This window comes from Astyanax mexicanus, chromosome 18 (genome assembly GCF_023375975.1).
Source record: "Astyanax mexicanus isolate ESR-SI-001 chromosome 18, AstMex3_surface, whole genome shotgun sequence".
Classification (NCBI taxonomy): domain Eukaryota; kingdom Metazoa; phylum Chordata; class Actinopteri; order Characiformes; family Acestrorhamphidae; genus Astyanax; species Astyanax mexicanus.
Genome location: NC_064425.1, coordinates 18,734,210 through 18,756,707, shown reverse-complemented (window position 1 = coordinate 18,756,707; position 22,498 = coordinate 18,734,210). Strand labels below are relative to the sequence as shown.

Below are 22,498 nucleotides of genomic sequence, written 5' to 3'. Positions count from 1 at the left end.
ATTGCTGTGTGTGTGTAGTGTAAAATATGTATATGTGTGTGTAGTGTGTGTATTGTGTGTATTGCGCTGCTATGCTGGCTCCGTGTCTCTCTCCTGCTGCACTCTGTCGGTCCGCCTGAAGGGTTACAGGAAGTTGGAGCCGCTGCCATGTTTAGCTGCTTTGTTGTAGATTTCTCGTAGGTTAGGTTTCCTGCAGATTTTTTTAAGTGTTGCAATGGAGCCGAGCTGGAGTTCATTTTTATTCCAGGTGAGTGTTAAACGCTTTAAACCCACAGCGGCGGATCGGGGTCGGCCGCGGGGCGCTGGGACCGCGCGAACCGCCGACGTTTTATGTCTGGAAAAAACATTAATTTGGATTAAATCTATTCAAGCAAAACAATGGTAGCCTGCTAACGTGCTAACTAGCTAGCGTGCCAGCTTACATTAGCTAACATGCTAGCTAACAGGCTAGCTAGCCTAGCCTAGCTAAAATACACCGAGGAGGGAAAGCCGGCTCCAGAGAGTAAAAATCCATTCCAGGGTTTTGTACCAACTGCCTGGGTTAATCGCAGCGGCAGCAGAGCCGCCCAGGCAGTTGGTACAAAACCCTGGGATGGATATTTACTTCTTTCTGGAGCTAGCGTTCCCACCTGTACAGTAATACATCAGTTCCAGACTTCCAGCTGTGAAGTACGGGGGAGACGCTTGGGCTGATTCCCCCTGTTTTTTACCCGCCTTTTATTGCTTTTACACAAAACCCGCACTGAACCGAGCTGTTTTATCGTTAGCTTAACCCACCGCTTAACGTTACTTTCTGCTCTGAGAGCGGGGAGCTACTTTTAATGATGCCCGTCATTGATTTGATAAAGTCGCATGGCTGGAGCAGAGCACAGCCACCATGGCAATGTCGACAAATAACTGAAAAACACAGCTATGCGTCGTTTAGAGACACTGAAACAGACCTAAATGTGCAGGTTTATCGTGAGTTATGTGTTAAAAGGAGCCAACTTTTCTGTGGTGTGGTTTATATTGAGTGTTTCTTTCTCCTCACTCGTGGTCTCTCCTCTCTTCTTTCTGAAATTGTGGAAGCTTTATGCCTCCATACACTAGCTACACGACTTTGAAAAAACTCTGAAAAGACTTTTAACAGACTAAAGACAAGTCACAGACTGTTTAGTCACAGGTTAAGATTTAGCAAAGACTGGTGATCTTACAGGATCACTATTTGCAAGACTGCAGCTAGATTCGTGCTGAGATTATTATTGTTCACATCATTCTTCTGGTGGAGTTTACATACAATACATATCACATATTAAGTTACAAATAATGTGTATAACAATACTGTGATTTATTATTCAGAGACTCAATTTTTTGTCCCTAATCTTGAGTTCATGATATATATTTTTAATAGAATACATTTTGTCTTCAACTCTGCCTATAAACTTTTTTCCCCCTTTTTTGGCTACAACCTTGTATAGCCAAACATTACAGTTTTACTGCTATACATAATTCTTGCAAAATGTGTATTTATTAAACTTATTAAACACTGCAAAATAAAAAAAAACTTTACATATATTGACTTTAAAGGGGTACCTGTGTTTAAAATACTGTACATATTAAAGTAAAATAACCATATATATATACCTTTTTTTTCTGCAAAATGTGTTCTTTTTCAAATTGTTTATAAACAGTCACATAAAATAAATTCTGGCCTTGTGGTTCCTGTAGCTTTCCTATTGGTTGTTGATGATGTGAGCCGAGTCTCAAGACTTACGATAATATTAAACACAATTGATTTTATTTGAACTAGGGATGCAAATTATCGATTAATTCGTTAATCATTAGTTGATTGATCTTATCGATCGACTTTCGATTAATTGATAAGCGGCGTTTTTACCTGAATTTTAGTGTTTCAATAGGGCCTTTAAAAATACCAGCTAAATAGTTAAAACACTGAGCTCAAAAAGTATATATTATATTATGATAATTATATTGTATTATATTATATTATATATTCCTCAAGTAATTATGCATTAGGAAAAGAAAGCAGACTTTTTATGGTATAAGAAAATACATTCTTTAATTTAAAAAGAGAAATAAATTAAGGACTGGCTCAGTTTTTGCGTTTTTGTACCATTAGACATATAAAAAAAAAAAAAAAGAATAGAAGAAATTAAATAGAGAGCCAAACAGATTATTATTGAGCCTATAGATTATGAAGAAACTGCATCTAGGCTATTAATTAGGAAATCCTCAACAATCCTCAATGCAATGAGATCCTGAAACCCTGTACCGTCAACTGTCTTGATTGGCATCAAATCTCTCTTGATCATGCTGCATATCTTCTCTGTAATGTCCTCCGCCCTTCTCTCATCACACGCTCGCGCTCTCAGTGAAACTGTGACGGCGTTCAAATGATAACTGAGTGAGCTAGTGGAACTGTTGTATTTCAATACCGCATTACACAGAGAACATTTGACTTCTTTGCCTAAATTAACAATGTTGAAATGGTCCCACACCGCACTTATTTTCGCCCGCTTCATTTTGTTTTCAACCCTGGTCTCTCGCGAGTCGTGTTCACCTCTCGTTCTCACGCTCTGTTCAAGTTACTACAGTAGCGCCCTCTAGCGATTAATCGCGAGTAATACATTTTGTTCGAGCAACCTCTTGATCGACAATTAATCTAAAGTCGATTAATCATTTGCATCCCTAATTTGAACACCAGGACGAGAAAAAGACTGACTAAAACGTTCAATCCTAACCACCCTAAACTGAACAATCGTGATGACTTGCCCGCTACTAGACTCTAGCAAGACTCGACGTGATTTTATCCCGACTCTGGACATTTGTCTACAACAGTGAAATCGCTTGAAAATCGTTAGGTGTAAGGTCAGCATCACACTGAACGATCAAGATGATGCGACCGCAACTCAACTCTAGCAAGACTCTCATGATTTTATCCCAAATCTGGAAAGTTGTTTGCGACAGTGAAATCGCTTAAAAAATCTTTGATTGTAAGATCGGCATTATTTAGATAGCTAGGTCTAACTGTTGGCCTGCTGTAATTAATTAGCTAACTACTAAAGGTGCAGTCAGATGCAACCTGGCTAAACCTAGCTAACTCTAACTAACTAAATAAGTAAGATAGAAATGGTATGCATATCTATACTCCAAGTTAGCTAACCTAGCTATCTCCCTAGTTCAGCCTACATGTAAGAAAAGCAGATCCATTGGCAGGCTTGAGCTGGAGCCAAAACTTCTTTCCCTTTGCTCCCTCGACCTCTGCTCCTCAAAAAACGAGCATCCACAAGGAATCTGAGCTATGCTCGCTCTGCTGCCTATTCCCGTGGTCAGTGCCAGCAGCCCTGCCCTTTTACACTAAATACAGCCAGACTGGCCACTTCATTAATTTCCCCACAATACAGCAGAGCTGCAGTGGACTGCTTTTTGGCCCACTACCAGTGGATGGTGGTGTGTGTTTGTTTATGAATTCAGATTTGGTGGAATGGCTGAAATGTAAGATTATTTTAGTGGTCGTCTATTCTGCTAGTCTATAATTGATTTGATTAGTCGATTTTCTTTATTAGTTATTTGCTCCAGGCCCTTTATCTCAACTGTAGCTATGTAGCAGACAGTGATGCATTTAAAGCACATAAGGTGTGAAAATGTTAAATATGCTTATAATTAAGTAAGTAAAAAAATTATATTTTTTATGTTTGGGTACTTACTGAGACATAGATGGAGCTGAGTCAGTGAGCAGCCCTTAGCCCTCCTCTGTTGCTTTTCTGTTACCAGAATTTGAAGAGAACCATTGGACAACAGTGAAACTTTGAGTCAACATGTTGTTTGGCTACTCACTGCAGCCCTACAATATGAATAAAGTTAGATTAGATTAGAGTTTTAGTTCAGCCTTTAGAACAGGGGTCTCAAAGTAGCGGCCCGCGGGCCACATGCGGCCCGCGACGTGGTTTCATACGGCCCCTCACGGGTTAACAAAATAAACATACATCTGGCCCGCAATTCAATTTAATTATTTATGCTTTATTATGTTCGTTTTCATATTTTATCTTAACTTGTATTTTGGTGTGTGTGTGTGGTTTTTTTTTTTTTTTTTTGCTTACGCTGCGTTGCCTGCTTTAGTAGTCTTCAGTAGCCTTCAACAGTCTAACCTGGCGGCCGTGGTGTGTCCACTAAACTCCGTAGTTATAAACATCATGAGTTTAGCAGCGCGCTAACTGACCTGTTTATAATGTAATCCGAGCAGTGACTCCGTGACGCTGCTCTAAACTGCTGCTGTTAGCTGCTTGGGCTGAAAGATGAACTGTAGAGAGCTGTATTATCCGGTTAGTGGGGTTATTTTATTTCATACACAGAAGAACTTACAAATTTTTAAAAACGCTCCAGACTGGCTCAGCTGAGTCCTGTAGCCCGTGGCTGGGCTGCAGCTCTGACTAAGCAAAGACTGCGGGCTTGTGGTGCTGCAGCTGCAGCTCCGACTAGTGGTTGGATGAGGAACTGCTAAATCTGAGGAAATGCTAAATCTGTCACAGCTCACAATTTTTGATTTTATATTTATTAAGCCTTATTTCAGTATCAAACGTTTTGATCAAAGTTAATATAACTTATAAATTAAAAGGATTTATGTTAATAGAGCAACAAGCAACCATTTTTCCATGCAACTGTAATATTTGATTGAATAAATAGTATATTGAGAGTTATTTAACATTAAGGAGTAATTACATTCATTTTGTATTACATCTGGTTACATTTTCTTATATTTATAAGTTACATCTGGCCCTCAGAGGACAGCCAATATGCCAATGTGGCCCTCGGCAAAAATGAGTTTGAGACCCCTGCTTTAGAAAATGTATGCACTACCATATGCTGAGTGGTTTAACATTGCAAGTCTACTCTGGTAATGTGGTTTTGTTTTCTACCTTAAACTGACCCAGAAGCTCTTTCCAGCCTTTTAAGCTCCAGTCATGAGGTAGAAAGATACCTAAGGGCTGCCCTTAAGATCCTCAAAGCTGAAAGTGAAATAGAAAGGTTAATGATCACAGGAGGTTTACATTATTGCATGTGCTTGTATCTGAATACTGTACTTTTAGACATTCTCTGGAAAGCCCCAAAGTCAGTCTGAAATCCTATACCAGTATACCAAGATGTTTAATCATTAAAGATGACTGAAATTACCACAAGTGGAAACGTGTCTTGTACTACAGGCCATTTCAGAGAACAAAACTCTAAATTTTACACTTCAGACTGGTGGGAATATACTATTCCAGTGCAATGTAATGCTTATATTGTAATAGCGAACACTAATTATACCAGAAAAAATATTTTGGTTGTCCTTAATGAATGTGTGATTTTATTTTCCTGAAAGAAAAGCTGAAAAGAAAGCACATCAATTGTTGTGCTTGATTCCACTCTTGTGATGAAGCATCTAATGAGACTGCAGCGTAGCGCGTCACCCGCATTGTTCAGGAGGCGTCTGAGGTTATTCATAAGCGTGGCATTGTCCAGCTCCCAACAGGCATCTCTTAATCCGTCTGTAGCAGACAAGAAACTTAGTTCTGCAGTAGGGCAAATTCAGCTACTGCTCTGAACAATGAGTAAATGAATAGAAAGAAGCAGGTGAATACATTTTTTCAAGTGAATCCCAGCTTAGGTACTTGTTGAAAAACGTATTATTCGGGCTCCAGTTTAGCAACACTGGCAGTGATCATCAACTTGTAGTGGGTGATTATGGTGTGTATATACATCATGATCCCTAATAAAATATTTCTATGCCCTATTAATTAATGATGTTTATTTGGTAGTCTTGTTCAGACTCTAAAATTAGAGTCAGTATAGTAGTGATTATTAATATATAATTAAGAATTTACACTTGAATATTCAATTGCAGACATAAGTATCAGCAGACAGAGAAGTCATATTTTAATGTTATCCTCTTAATAGCCTTGTATAACCTCTCACTCTATAGACAAAAAGTATTGGAACACCTTCTGGTTCATTGTAGGGCTGGCCCGAATAGCGTTTTTTGAGCTCCGGATATTCGGCACTGATTCGAAGCGAATATTCGAATATTCGTTTAAAAAAAAAGAGGTAAAAAAACAAACAAAAAAAAAAAGGAAATCACGGCCCCTTTAATCCACTGAAAAATGTTCAATTTGCTCTGACCGACGAGACATATTCACCCCGGATTTTTGGTGTTTTTATCCCGGATTTTTGTGTTTTCACCCCATATTTTTTCTGTGTTTTTAGCCCAGATTTCTTTGTGTTTTCATCCCGGAATTTCTGCTGCCCTACACCGCGGCTTATCCGCTGCGTAAGCAGGCTAGGAGGCTGCTGCTGCACGGTTTCTCCGCTGCGCAAGCCAGCCCAGTAAATTGCTGTTTGTGTTTTCACACTTAGGCTATTTGCTTAAAAAAACAAACAAAAAAAACGTTTGTTCAGGAACTATTTTATATTCTTAAACATTGTTAATTATATTAGAGGACAGTCATTGTAAACTGTACTTGGTCTATTTCGGTTAAAGGATTGTGCAGGGCATATTACTGATTTTGTATTTTTGCACTTGGGCTATAAGCTCAATATTAAATATTTCGTTTGCTTAGAAATTATTTTATATTTTTAAACCATTTTAAATTATATTAGATAAGAGGAAATTCGTTCAGACATCATTTTTGTAGGCCAGGCTTTTGTAACCGATTTAGCCCCTACTGTTGCCACATTACCCCTTACGTTTTATTATATAAATCAGTTTCGTTTTTTTTATCATGTATAATAGAGGTCTGCGCGAGACTGATTTTTAAACCCACTATTCCACGCTCCCGCGTTTCTGTCTCGTTACCGCTCCGCAAAAAAATTGCTTCTTTTAATCCCGCGCCCGCCCGCCACATACACATTTCTGCCGCTCCCGCCCCACGTTCCTAATATAAATTAAATAAACTACATTTAATGCTTCAAATTTACTTATATATTTATTAAAACAGCAGCGCTGAATAGTGCGGTCCTGTTCCTTACCCCAGTCCAAACACCATCGGTGTGTGCGTGTGTGTGTCGGTCCATCCTGCGCGTTGAGAGTTTTCTTTAGGTTTTTTTTTTTTTACAAGTATTACAGTTTTCTTAACTATTTATTAATTTGCTCCCGCATCGTCTGGATTAAACTCCCGCTCCAGCCAATAACAGTTCAGTTCTGTCCCGCGCGCAAGATATTCTGACGGGACCCGCGAGAACAGAAGTGGTTAGACTGAGGTGGAACTCTGGAAAGGAGAAAAAAAATGAATATCCGAATACCAAAATTAAAAACCGAATACCTACTCAACGAACGAATATCCGAATACCCGAATATTCGGGTCCAGCCCTAGTTCATTGTTTCTTCTGCAATATATTACGAATATTAAAATTCCATTAAATGTCTCTACTGTTCAGTAAAGCCTTCTACAAGATTTTGGAGCATGACTGTAAGGATTTTATTGGATTCAGTGATGAGCATTATCGAGGTCAGGATGTTGGATGATAGCCACCCCATCTCATCCCTAAGCCACCAATGTATCCCAGAAGTGTTGGATGTAGCACCATCATTCCAGAGGACACGATTTCAGTGCTGGGCAGCTTCCTACCCCTTTAGCTCATGCCTGGCATTAGGCATGGTGCCACTGCTGGTGCTTTTTATCTGATGCAACTGAATACAATGATGTGTATCAAACCAATGTTTAGATCTGGTTGATACTCAGAGTATCAATCGGAGGAGTGACATTAACAGATATTTAGGAGGGAAAAATATCAAACATCTCGATCAGCCAGGAATTTCCTATCAATACATCCTTAGTGCTGACATTCTATTACTTAAAAGAACACTAGCCCTGTTTCAATTCTGATAGTAATGTGAACCACAATGTAATGCTTCTTTTTGGTTTAAGGCTACATTAATATAGCACAATCCAAACAGACTATAGTAGGTACATAAGACGACATATTGACCTAGAGTACCAGTGCTCAGTGGTTCATTAATATTTAACTTAATTAATGCAGACTAAAATGCCATCTGGGCCTGTGCCAATGTTTGTATTTAATACTATTTTTGAAATTTTGTGTGGTTAAATTTGATCAACACTCCCTAGCACTTGTTTTTTGTGGTGCACTGTACTGCATGATTATTGATGCTGATGTTCAGCCTTCCGAGTGGATTTGAATCTGAATTATCAGAGCAGCGAGGAGGCTCAGCAGGCCGCCCTGCCACTGGCGCAGTCTGAAGTGTCTGTCTGGCTGTTCTATCATGCATCAAGACACACACACGCACACACACACTCTTTTTACAGAGATTCAGACAGATGCCAGCAAATTATCTAATGTATTCCAGCCTTAATAATCTTATCTGAAAGATCACTGCGCATTTGTTCAGCTAATTATTTCCATGATGAAAACCTTTAATGAGAGTACCTTCTGGATGAATTTAAAAGTAATGCATTGTTGATATTAGATGGAGGTTTAGATAGTGCTGCACATTTGTTTGAACTGATTGTTCTTTCAGATTGTGAATATGTTCAGATTTATTTTGGTTTGGCCAGAACAGGGTTTTGGTTCTTTACTGAGTATTAGTGTAGGACACAAATTACTTGGGTTATGTTATCAGTTTACTACCTGGATAAGCAGATGAGCTCTGATCTCTGACCCATCCAACTTTTGATTTGTCCTTTTCTTTTTTCTTTTCATCGTACATTAACTCTTGAATTCAGCTCACTGGGTTGAAGGTTCTGACATAGCAATATTAGCTGTAGATATAACTTATCACATTACATTAAAAATTCAGTTATTTATCAAGAATTTCCCCCCGGGGATCAATAAAGTATCTATCTATCTATCTATCTATGAAAGTTTGTAGTTTGGTCTCTTGTGAGTTTGTAATCTGTGAGCGGTCACTTTCCCTAAACTGAAATATACATGGCACTCTCGGTCTTACGGAACAATATTAATATAATAAATAATAATAATAATAATGTAACACTTTGTTAACTTACTTTATCCCTTAAATATGAATATGTACAATAAAGGCTAATTTATACTGTATTATGAAAGTGAAGATTTCTATATAAAACATGGTAACGGCTACTGCCCACATGCTCCTAAGCATTGTTTACGTTGGCATGGATCCATCCACTAGAGGGATACGTAATACAAAATAGAGAATGAAAGAGGCAGTACTGTTAATTGGTGCAAATAATAATAATAATAATAATAAAAAAAAAAAAAAACTCTGCCAGTGGTCTTGTTTTGCTTGAACTGTTACCACATTGCCTTACTATTTCAAGTGGTAATGCTCTGTTCTGCCCAATGAACCCTAAGGCTGTTGAATATAAAATTAAAATTAGAATATTTGTATGATTCGACAAAACAAAAGAACATTTTTATCTGCTGTAGCTTACAGTATATTCTTGGATGGGATAATCTGACATTATTACATGTGACCCCTACCAAACACAAAAAATATTGATAGAAAATGTTTATATAAAATATACAAAAAGTAAAAATTGGCCAATCTACAGCAGTCTATTTTGTTTTAATTAGAGTGGTACTTTGTAGCATAGCTCACATTTGTATTAGCAGGGTAAGTTGCAAGTTTAGTCGCTTGGTTAAGGGCTGCTACACAGCTTCTCATCTACAAAAATATAAACCCCAGTGTAGGTTGCCATTAACTGTAAACTTTACAGTTTTTTTAACTTTACAGTTTTCTTTACTGTATTCATGTATGCCCTTATATGCCGCACCTCCTTCTCTTTCTCTTTCTTTCTGTCTCTTGCACTGGATGCCGTGACCAATGGGACAATACAAGCAGCTGCCGAATAGACAGGCTTTAATGATAGTGTAGTCTTTCAATTTGTGTTTGTCCTCTGTTCAGACCTGAACCCCTCTGGAGTTTATGCACTGTTGACACACCTCTCTTTTAACGTAGTTTTTCTAAAATGTAATAAAAAGTTTGATACATGCAGAAGTCCACATATGTTTGGCCAAGTTAAAATCTTGTTTGTTTTACCGTTCGGGTTTTAAGACAATCTTAAAGGTATTTTATGCAGCAGTTTCAAGATTTTTGTCTGTGTTGCCTGGATAGTGGAAATCCTAGGACTCTGCATATAGCTTGTACTTTGTCCTGACACAAGAATCATTAAACAATACTTTTTATTGTTAGTAGAGTATCGCGTGAGGAATATTGCTTACTTATTGTATAGTAGTATAGTGTTAAAAAAAAAAGTACTAAATTGGACATTTACAAACCTGATCAAAAAAGCATTGTAAAAAGGTAAAATGCTTAAAAAAAAAATATGGAAAATATACATAATAAAACTGAGAAAAAAAAATCGGAATAAGAATTCTTTTAAATTTTTTAGTTGTAGTATATTTTTCATAAAGTCAGTTTGAGCAGTGTTTAATTTTTTTAGAGGTAGCACAGCATTGCCCTGTGTGCTCTTGTGAATTGTGAGTTAATCAGCGTGGGCTCTCTCTGTAACACGTGGAGTAGGTAGGTTTGACACGTCTCCCTCAGCCAGAACAGCCTGTGCCCTGCGAGGCCAGTCACATGAGGAATTGCTTTCATCACAGCCGGAGATCACTTTACACACTACAGATTTAGGTGCCGTAGTGGCAGCATGCTTATGTGTCTTTTTATGCAGAGGTGCCATAGGCTCTAGGATGTCCCGCTCACACTCCTGCAGGGCCCTCTGTGCCCAGTGGTGATTTGATCTATTTAGAACACATTATGTTGTGCTACATATACGCTGGGGTTCTGTTTCTAGGAGCATGTCAGCAGTTTGCCACCTGGATGAGCTCAGATTTTGATGTCTGGCCAAGTTTTACTTATTTATTTATTTTATATGCATCAAAAATGTTGAGCTGTGTGTAGATTAAGCTTTTTAGAAACTGAACAGTTTATTTCTCTCTTCCTATGTCTGTGTCTGCATCCGTCTCTGTCTGTCTTTCTGTCTCGCACGACTGCTCATCGTTCTGCATCTTGCTGTGTCTCAGTCAGAGCTGCTTGTTTTCCGAGTTGCACAGATGCTCTGGAAATGAGTCACTTTCTATTTCTGATAAAGATTTAACATGGTCACTTTGCTCTGGGCTTGATGTCCGCACTGTCAGATAATATCCCTCGGTCAAGCTCCAACTCAGACTGGTCGAAACAGTGATTCAGAAATATCTAAAAATGTTAACAGAGATGAGGCTCCAACACTAATTTAGTCCTGCTTTTAGTATTATTTTATAATGATGAAAATAATACTGCAAAATGTTAACGATGGTGCTAAATTATGTTAACGTGACATGGGATCATAACAAGTATTGCATCCCATGACTTTTGCCATGTCCCATATATTCTTGTTACACACAGGACTCTGTGGATTCAGGAATGTTAAATTCCTGCACTTACTCATAAGATAACACCTCAAAATGTATGCAGGTGTTGGGGTTCAAAGCTCTTTCCTGAGGTAGCACTTCATGATTAATTTACATACGTCTAAAGAGGCACTTTGGCTGCTTTTGGTAGCCATTGCTGACACAAATGCACACACATGCACAGCTTGTATAGTCCCTCTATAGAAGTACTGCCAAAAGAATAGGACTCTCTGGAGCAGGCACCATTGAGCTGTGGAGCTCTTGTGTTCTCTGAAATGGATATGCTCCACCTTTCTGAGCTGACCTTGCCGAATGCAATCAAATTGTCAAGTCAATGCTTAAAAGTCTTATTAAAGTCTCTTCATAACTTCAGGTGAACTGAAGCTAGTTCAGTGTGTCCTTCATGTGGTGTTAATATGTGTTGTCTCTGCTCCTTTCCAGCAGGCAAATGAAGCGCTCCACCACCAGCATCAGGTGGGTCAAAACAGCCTGCTGCCCCTCCTCAACTCCGGAGCTGAACCACAAGACCAGAAGCCTGTGCTGCCCATCCCGCTGGACCAGAAGCCCCCAATCATCAACACTGAGCTCCTCAAGGACAATGTGGCTAGCGGCGTGGGTGGAGGAGGAGGTGGTGGGGGCGGAGGGGGTCCGGTGGTGATCAAGAAAGAGCCCAAGTCCAAGACGCCGTTTATTTGCGGGTACTGTAACAAAGCCTTCCGGGACAGCTATCACCTGCGGCGACACGAGTCATGCCACACGGGCATCAAGATGGTATCACGGCCCAGGAAGACGCCCACAGCGCCCACCATGGTGCCTCTCATCTCCACAGTGCCGCGGGACAATAATGGCAACCCTTCGTATGTGTCTACGGTAGCAGGCATCCTGACCACAGCCACCACCTCAGCCTCCACAGCAGTTGGGGTGATGTCTGTCCTGCCCCAGCAGCAGCAGCCCAGTGTGCCTAAAAAACCTCCCAAGCCGGTGAAGAAGAACCACGGCTGCGAGATGTGTGGCAAAGCCTTCCGAGACGTCTACCATCTAAACCGGCACAAGCTCTCGCATTCGGACGAAAAGCCTTTCGAGTGCCCCATCTGCCACCAGCGTTTTAAGAGGAAGGACCGCATGACCTACCATGTACGGTCACATGACGGGGGTGTGCATAAACCTTATATCTGCTCTGTTTGTGGAAAGGGCTTCTCCAGGTAAGTAGAGTTTGTGAGCTTCTCATCTCAAGATCTAGTTCAATCTAAACAAGTGTAAACAAGTGTAGAGTTTTAGCCATTAAAAAGTAGATACACCAGTGTTTTTATTGGAATAAACAACTTAATGTTGCCTTTTCTTGAATGAATGTTTCTAAGAGTGTATATTTACGTTAATTATAGTAATTTATTATAGTTGACATTGATTGCTGTGACTTGGCATGTGAATGTCATTATTTTAGTACTTAAAGTTTGTGTAATTGGCAGATACAGTACTGAGTGTCAGAAATTACTATGACATTCTCCTCACTCATATTTCACCCTTTCTCTTAATTTTGTCATTTTCAAAGCCCCAGTAGTTAAAAAAAATGTGCTTAGTGTGAGCCATTTCACTCAGTTTTCTTTTTCCATCTTCTCCCTGCAGGCCAGATCATCTCAGCTGTCACGTTAAGCACGTTCACTCCACAGAACGACCTTTTAAATGCCAAGTAACGGTAAGATGCCACATTATTAGTTGGTAATGAATATTTCGATGTTCAGTAAGATCTGTTTGTTTCAGTTATTATGACCAAATTTCTGTAACAACCCATTCAGTACAGCAAGTAATGTAGTGGCACCACAGAAGAGCTTGCACAAGTGGGAGAACATAAGCATGCTCACAACGCAGGTGTTTTGTTCTTGGTAAGGTTTGGTTGTTTAAGTGGAATTCAATATTTTACATTTGAACAAAACTTAAAACACCACACAGAGGCAAGTGAGGACGAGTGTAGTTGAAGAGTGCCCATCTCTAATATTCTATATGTGGTGATATATTACCTAGCTACGGTTAGCAACCTTACTGAAATTCAGTATTCAGTACCTGTGCAGCCCAAACACAGCCAGCCCGCCCTTTTCCATAGCTGCAGCAAACTGTTTGCTTTCTGTTGTTTATACCTGGCAACCATCGGCGTGGAAATGGGTTTGGGGGAATGGCCATGGGCAGATTTGGAGACAACATTACTCACAGATTTCCATGACTTACAGCACAGATCATATATGAAAATACTGGCTAAAGTTCTGCTTACAAGAGCTGCCAGTGCTTAAACTCAACATGTTAATGCTCTTTTAATTTGTTTGTAAAATGTTTGCCTAAGCAGACGTCAGTTCAGATGTTCATAAAAAGGTAAGCATAGCTAAAATGGTGTAAATGTTTGTTTTGTAAGAATAGATATGTCCTTCCAGCTGAGCATTTGAACACACCATTGTTCCGAGCACTAGTGCAACCTAAATATAATTATAAAAAATGTTTTCTAGTAAGCTCATTTCTTTCTGTTTTTTATTATGAAAATGCAAGGTGCAAGTTCCTTTTTGGGGACTTTTTGGTGATTTTTTTTTTGAGAGTACATTGTTCATCTTAACATGCTAGTTTCTTGTCTCTGTTCTCTCACAGGCCTGCACGTCTGCTTTTGCTACCAAAGACCGTCTGCGCTCGCACATGATCCGCCACGAGGGCAAGGTTACCTGCAACATCTGCGGGAAAATGCTGAGCGCCGCCTATATCACCAGCCACCTGAAGACTCACGGCCAGGCTGGCTTCACTTCCCCCTGTAACAAAGGTACGCCAGCCCTCGCCTCTAACTCCTCCCCTTCCACCTCCTCCTGGCCTCCGCCTGTCCCGGCTGCGCCAAACCAGGACGCCACACACTGACACACACTCAGGTGGGCATCTTTAATTGCCTCTGTGTCGTCACTCCTGCAGGGAGCTGCTCCTGTGGTCTTCTTCTGCCTCAGCATCATTGACTGATCACTTCTCATTGTTGCCACTGATTGTGTTGCTCTGATTCCTCCAGTTCAGAGTTTATAATCACATATATAATGTGCTACCTGACTCATCTTTGGCCTGGTTTGGGACATTTTGTCACATGCAACATCAGGCTTTGGTCAGGTTCAGGTTTGATTTGCAAATAAGTGTTTTTGTGTAGTAGATTTTGTGTGTGCTCTCTTTCTCCCCATTAATCTCTTTTGCTCTGTTGCTATCTCTCTTTTATGCATGTGTATATTCGCTGTGTAGTGCATGCACTCTTTCTCTTTGTTTGACACACTTGCAAGTGTGTGCACTGTCTTTGTCTCTTGGGTTTGGGTCGGCATGAACTGGGATTCTGGTATTAAGTTGATTAATACTAGTTAGGTCTAATTAGATAGAAACTAAAAAATATATAGGTTTGATTTATCTAACTGTGCATCCAGAATATAGATTGCAGCTTTTAGTATTCAAGGGTGCTTTCACATCTACCTTGCAGTAGGGAAAGGTGACCAAAAATCTGAAATTTGGTTTGGCAAGAAGACGTTTTTGGATGCTTCCAGTGTCTATCATGCGTCTATGAGTACCAAATCAATAGAAGAAAAAAAAAAACCTGTGTTGTGCCAAATGAATTAAAATTACAATTAATTAAACGGTAAAAGAAGAAAAAGAACCAATGTTCTTTTTCTGAATATGAGGATAGTCCTTTCTGCTCATTCTGCTGCTCAACCCACAAGCAATGGAAGGGAGTTAAATACCTCTGGGGAGGCAGAATTTGGCACAACACCTGGAAAAGTGACTTGCTGAGTTGAAAACACGCTGAAGTTCGAGACACTTCTCTATAAACCAATAGTGTCAAATGTGTAGGAAGACACAGCCCATGTTGGTGATAAGAAAAGGATGTAGAAAAGTTCTTTAGTTTAGTATTTTATTAAGATTTTAAGTGATGGAACAACACAAATTAGCACATAAATGTGAAGTAGAATGAAATAATGCATGTTTTTACATTTTTAATCAAATAAAAATCTAAAGAAGTATGACATGCAAAAGTATTTGGCCTCCTTTACTCTAAAACCAATAAATAAATCCAGTGAAACCAATCAACTTTTGAAGTAACTGTGTGAAATTTAGTCTTAGTATAAATACAGCTGTTCTGTGAAAGCCTCAGTGGGTTGTTAGAGAACACTAGTGAAAAAACAGCATCACAGAGACAAAGAAACTCTTCAGACAGGTCAGAGATAAAGTTGTGGAGAAGGATAAAGCAGGGTTAGGGTATAAAAACATATCCCAAGCTTTGAGCTTCCCAATTAGCACTGTCGAATCCATCATCCAAAAATAGAAAAAAACTCTACAACTACAAGTCTACCAAGGCATCACTGTCCATCCAAACTGACAGACCGAGCAAGGGGAGTACTGGTCAGAGAAGCAGCCAAGAGACCTATGGTCACTCTGGAGGAGCTGCAGAAATCCACAGCTCAGGTTGTGCACTCCACAAATGTGGCCTTCATAGAAGAGTGGCAAGAAGAAAACCATTGTTGAAAAAAAGAAATAAGAAGTGCTGTTTGCCACAAGACAGCAAACATGTGGAAGAATGTGCCGTGGTCAGAACACATCATACCCACTGTGAAACAAGGTGGTGGCAGCATCATGTTGTGGAGATGCTTTTCTTCAGTAGAAACAGGGAAGCTGGTCAGAGTTGATGGGACATCTCTAGATGCACAAAGCTGCTACATACGCCAAAAGACTTGCAGCTGTAATTGCTGTGAAAGATGTCTGTAGCTATTGCTTTAGTTGGTCTATCACTTAAGTCTCAAAGTGCATTTAAGTTTGTGGTTGTAAGCTGGCAAAATGTGAAGTTCAAGGGGTATGAATACTATTGCAAGCCACAGTTACGAACACATTACCCTTGGTTAGGACTTTCAGGTATATTTGCTTGTACTTTTTGCTTGTATTCTTACTGTATTGGTTAGCATGTGTGATGATCCCAATACACTCTAATGTACAGTAATGTAGAGGAAATTTCTTTTATTTGATTGAGATATAAAAAAATATTTTAACTTTGAGAGCAGTAGAGTAGTTTACAAAAGTCTCTTAATTTTTAATTATTTAAAAATGTCGTTGATATTAAATCACTGGGTTTTTTTTTTCCTCCTGTTTCTTTCAGACACTAACAATGTGTGCAACTCTGCCTCAGCCACGCCAGTCACTGCCTCGGCCGTCGCCAGCACTACATCCATGAACCGTGGTACAGTGAGCAACCCAGTCACCATTGCCTCCAACACAGTCAACATCACCAGCCTGCAGCACCCGGTCACCATCACTGCTCCAGTGAACATCGCCTCAGTCAATATACAAGCCACTGCGCCCATGAACATCGCCCATCCGGTGGCTATCACCACACCCATGTCCATGAACATCACTGGCCCTCTGAACATCGCCATGAGACCTATGGAGAGCATGCCGTTCCTCTCCCAGGTCCTGCCTTCTTCCCCACCATGGTAGAACCACAGGTTCCCCTCATACACATCCAACCCTCATGTTTTATTTTAAAACATTTTTCCTGTTCTGGTCTTCCTTCAGTAGCATGGTTCCTGTCTGAAGAAAGGGCATGAAAGAGATGTGGGGTAGAAGCTACAAGCTAGTGCGGACAGACCGCAGCAGCAAAAACAAGAGCAGATGAGGAGAAGTGAAGGTCTAGTAGATGTTAGGAGGGTAAGCAGATCCAGACTGTCTAGACTCTAGAGTTTAGTAAAGGTGCTTAATAAAGGACATAAGTAGTAAATGCATGGAGTGGAGGCCTGACATACTTTGCTAGTGCCAGAAAATCTCTGCCAGTAGCCGTTTGAGGAGGAGCAATTGCTCCATCAAATAGCGTGTGTGACTGGTATTAACGGTTTTATGAACTGTGAGGATTTTATGAACTGTTTGTTATTTTAGCTTGCTCATCAGTATTCTTTAGTTTTATGCATTGAGTTGTGTACTACAAAAGGGACAGAGGCTTCCATTTGTGGAAGATGGTTATTTTATATTTTTAACACAGTACTATGTATGTAAGGAAAGTTGTTCTGAGGCGAAGTGGTTTTACAGATTTGGAAGCCACTTAAAACTGTAGCTGTTATTCTAGTTTCTAAGTAATGTTTTCAATATCTGGGATATCCTTCCGCTTAGTGGGTGTTGGACATTACAGTAGTTATTTGACTCAAGTCTTGCACTGAGAACATATCTGATAGATGATATTCTGATGGCAGTATTAAGAGATAATGTGTTTTTTTTCTTTGTTTGTATTTGTTTTTAATGGGGTAAGCTCCCTATGCAGAAATCACCAGCATGCTGAAATCGATCCCCAAGACATTTTTCAGAGTGTCAATTAAGTTTATAGGAATTATTTTCTAATCTTTTTCCATCTGTAAGGATGAGGGCTGTGTTCCTGTGGACCTTTGTTCAGGGTCTTGCTGAGAAAAAACCCAATCACGTGACACTCAACAAACTTTTATCTTTTTTTTTTTTTTTTTTTCCATTTTGTTGCTTATTTAATACACTAAACCGGTGTCTCCTTATTTTCTAAAACTTTAAGGTTACAGGTTATGTCCCAATCATTTCTGATTAAAAAAAAAAACTGTCCATTATGAATGTGCTTCAGTTTGTTAAGTGTAGTTTTTTTTGTTCCTTGATTATTGTGAAACCAAAACTGCCATCTGTAGTTCAGAGTTTGTTGGCTTGGTCTTCATCCATGACACTCATCTCTGTTCCGCACGACCGTAGGATGTTAGTAATGAACCAAGGCAAAGTATTTCATCCATTATGGATGGCAAAAGCAATACCTAGGCTGAACTGCTAGCCCATTCCATTCCTTTTTGACTCTGATTTAGTTTGTAAATATTGCCCTCCTCATGAGTGTGAGCTCTGTGATTTAGGGGTAAGTCTGATCAGAGGTAAAGATCAGCTGAATGTGCGCATACTTTAGTCATGGCCTCAGTAGTGCGGTCATGGCTCAAATATTATTTTATTTTATTATCTAAGACTGGTTTATCCTAATATTCTAATCCAACTGACCAGAAGGTTAGCAGCTTTCCTAGCAGAAATGACTATCTGTTATCAAAACTGGAATTGCTCCATTTAGATGTACTGGTCAGTTGCAATGTGAACGAGTGGCTAAAAAAAAAAGATCCTTAAAACCTCCTGTATGATTGGAATTCCCTTGCTACTAAGTACAACTTGTAGCCGCATTTCATTTGCGTACATTGCATTAACTTCCCAATGAGAATTTTTTTTGTCTGTCTGTCAAAGTGTTGCCTTGTTTAACAGGGGTATATTGTTTTTGGATTAACTTTGAAAACTGGAATTTGAGGAATGGGACTGATGTGACTGGTTAAAATCATTACAGAACATTGGGTTTGGAGTATGCTTGTGCTATATGTTTGTCCCTCCACAGTGGCATTACTTCTGTGCCTGATCTAAAAATGTCTGAAAACGCCACTGTGGAATACTTAGAGTTTACCAAATGTGTGTGAAGATTTAAAACTGTTTTGATTTGCCGAAAGTCATGTATAAGGAATTATGAGTTTGTCATGAGGTTTTTCCGCAAGTATTGTTTTAATTTTTATTTTTTTTATGCCTTATGCACCTACAGTATCTTTAAAAGAAACTTCTTTGATTTAAAAGTGAGGGAAAACCTTATTTTCCAGTTTGAATTGGAGAATGAAACTGTAGTGCAGTCCTTTTAAAATTTCTTTTGATGAATTGGCAAAACCATGTGAATGCCAGTGAATGTATATCTTTGTAAAAAAAAATAAAAATAAAACAACAAAAAAAAACATTTAGCTCAGAGGGTGTGGTAGTTATGTTAGATGTGCAAGGAAAACAAAAACAAGTAAAATAACCTTTTATAAAACATTTTGTATTAGAACATTAACATTGATAATTTTGTATATATGAAGACTAGGCTTTTTTGGTTAGCAGAAATGTTAAACATTCCTACATTTTTTTAAATGTATGTATGTCCAGAACAATTATGTAAACAAAATGCGCAATGTTTTATGTGCCTTTTATTTGGGTTGTCTAAATAAAAGAAAATTGTAAAACATGGATTTAGGTCATCCTTGCAACTTTAATCTGATGTATGAACTCATTGATTTTACTCACATTTGATTAAATTCATTTGTTCATTTAAGAAAAAAAACATCTTTTTCAAAACACTTGTCCTTTCTGTTTCAGTCAAGGATGTCTGAGGTGTATATGCATCAGTCGTGTGGATAGAGGATGATGGTTTTTGGAAGGGGTTAATATGTATCAGCCCTTTAAAAATGGGTTGGTGGAGGATGAAGGTTTTCTATTGTTTATCCCTATGAACATTATTATGTAGAATACTTTGGTTTGATTTACTGAAGAATGTATGACCCTATGTTGCTAATTAAAAAGTGAACCTTTATGAGCAGAAACTAATTAATTTTAAATTAAACATCCCAAATATTGGAAATCAAAACTGGATGTAATATCTATGCACTGCATTTATGTAAAAAGGCAACTTACATAATTTCATATAAAGCTTTTTATCTTGGCACAAGGTGATCTGACAAATAACACACATTACACTTTGACTAGCAGCCAATATTGTTTATTTACAGCTAAACACAAAAATGAAGATCGGATCGTCAGATCTCAATGGAAAGGAACAAAATAATGGAGAATATATTCCCTCATATGGACTGGGTAACTGCGAACGAATGTATTCCATATTGTTCGATGGTAATGAAAATCACCCCATAGGTGTTGGAATTTAATGACCTCCAGAAAAATCTAAGCAAAAGAATGATACAGTGGGCCAACTTAAAAATGACAGTCAATAGTTTGAATGGCCTCTCTATGCTTGTATGCAACGTTAGGGCATGCATCTAATGAGACGATGAATGGTGTCCTGAGATCCACTCCTAGATCTGGATCAGGGTATCTCTGAGCTCCTGGACAGTCTTAAGTGCAACCTAGAGGTGCTACATAGACCAAAACAAAATATGTTCCAGAGATGTTCTACTAAATTTAGGTCGGTGGAGTAGAGGGGGCAGTCAATTTCTGTAATTAATTCCTTCATCCACCAGGACCTGCCTGCACGCTCTCGCCACAATGTCATGCACTAGTTGGAGTTCAGGACCCTCGATTGTAGGGTCTGACAGTGAGTCCTGAGAATTTATCCTGATACCTAATAGCGTCAGAATGAGTGCCATGCTCTAGCCCATATAGGTATGTGCATCCGTCTAGGGATACGTGTGTGCTTCCCCAGACCATCACTGACCCACCACCAACCCAGTCATGCTGAATAATGTTTCAGGTGGCATTACATTTTGGAAATAGCACATATTTATATGCCATCCTGCATGAGTTGAACTACCTGTACAACCTCTGTAGGGTCCAGGTACTGCACCGTGGAACTGGTAGTGACGCTGACCCTAGCAAACTGCAACACTAGTGAAAAATCTGATGAAGACTAAGAAGGACAAAATGTCAATACCCTTCAATTTAACTTTAGCTTTTTTTGCGGGTTGTCTCATTTTTTTGTTCTCTTAGTGCACCTGTTGTTATTTACATTAACACCAAGGCAGCTTAAACTTAACAACCACCATTGCTTAACTCTCTATGAGTAAAATAAACCATATCCTGAGCTGACTAGAAATGGTCTGGATATCAAGCTGTGCTAACATGCTCCAGCAAAATCCACAGACAGACTAGTGTAAATCTAAATTGAAAAACTCAACATCCAAACAAGCAATCCCAAACAGGGATTAAGCCTAATCTTGGACCACACAACATTTTGAACAGTTTGTTTTTGGCAAACATATTAAATGATGACATTTTTGCTATTTTATTCTGTATGAATCAGAAATTCACATGTTTTCGAGTGGGGAGAGGGCAACATATCACAATTGACATCAGTAATTGACATCAGTAATTTATAACTTAAGGCCTTGCCAACGAAATCAAGAGATTCATTTACTCTAAATAGAGAGTGCACCACAAAGTGTTTTTTAAAAATCTTTTTTTTAGCACAATTACACAATCTCAGCAAAAACTTAAGGACTGTCACTTTATCTATAGTAGTTAATTCAGGTTTAAAAGGGTTAAGAGGATGAGAAATTATTCCAGGTGACTTTTATATATCAAATCTAAAATATAAAACATATTCTGGTTTGATTAACACTTTTGTTAAAAAAAAATATCAGCATGTTTTCGTATATAGGTTTAGTGGCTTCAACATTAAAGGCATTACTAGGATTAGGAAAAGAGGAGGAGATGACGAGAGGAAAAGGAAAGAAGGAGGAGGAGGAGATGAGGAGTAGCAAAAGTTTCTGGATGTGACTGAATGATGAGTAGGGGACAGCCAATCAAAACAGAGAGCATTTACACATCCCTCTTAAAGGCACAATACCAAACATTATGTTTAATAGATAGTTGTAAGGGATTTTATGTATGACTAAAGCTATATTAAACTACTTAGGATTGATTTTTCGTCCAGACAAACGCTATTAACGTAGAAATGAAATGAATGAAATGAAATATAATAATAAAATGTACAATGTGGGCCTGTAAGTGGGTTTATTGAGACATGGTGGGAAAGAAATCCGGCTGCATTTCTCCCATTCATCCACTAGGAAGCTGTCTGCCCCTTTGTTCCCTTCACAAACTCTCCCTCACATCAGAGTTGCCAGGTTCGCGGTTTTCCCGCAACTTGGGTTGTGTGTGAAGCAGTCAGAGGAAGAGTGGGTTAGTTTAGGAATTAACAACCAAAACCACTGTACTGTACTGTACTGTACCGTACATAAATCATATAGCTTTAATATAATCTACACCAATAACCAAACAGTCAATTACAATGAAAGTTAATGTCTAATTAACCTTAGCGAATTGTTTGTGTATATATGACTGTTTATGTATGCATTGATGTTAACTGATCAATTGTTGATGTTTTTAATATTCGATTAATTAATTAATTTACTAAATTCATGCCAATAAAGCTTCTTAAAACTGAGTTAAATTGAATTGAGAGAGAGAGAGAGAGAGAGAGAGATCACAATGTAAACAGAAATCACAAGGCGATAAAAAAATGTTAAAGAGGAAAGAAGAGAGTTAATTAGTAAGTTCATTAGAAATTAGTAAGCAAAAT

General features: G+C 38.8%; 1 protein-coding gene across 1 annotated transcript; it reads left to right on the top strand.

Moving 5' to 3' along the window:
• Nucleotides 1-63: 63 nt before the first annotated feature.
• Nucleotides 64-19,433, top strand: vezf1b (vascular endothelial zinc finger 1b). The gene is made up of 5 exons (XM_007236848.4): nt 64-247; nt 11,809-12,569; nt 12,991-13,060; nt 13,996-14,161; nt 16,511-19,433. The coding sequence occupies exons 1-5, from the start codon at nt 215-217 to the stop codon at nt 16,846-16,848; spliced, it is 1,368 nt and encodes a 455-aa protein (XP_007236910.3). The 5' UTR covers nt 64-214; the 3' UTR covers nt 16,849-19,433.
• Nucleotides 19,434-22,498: the final 3,065 nt, after the last annotated feature.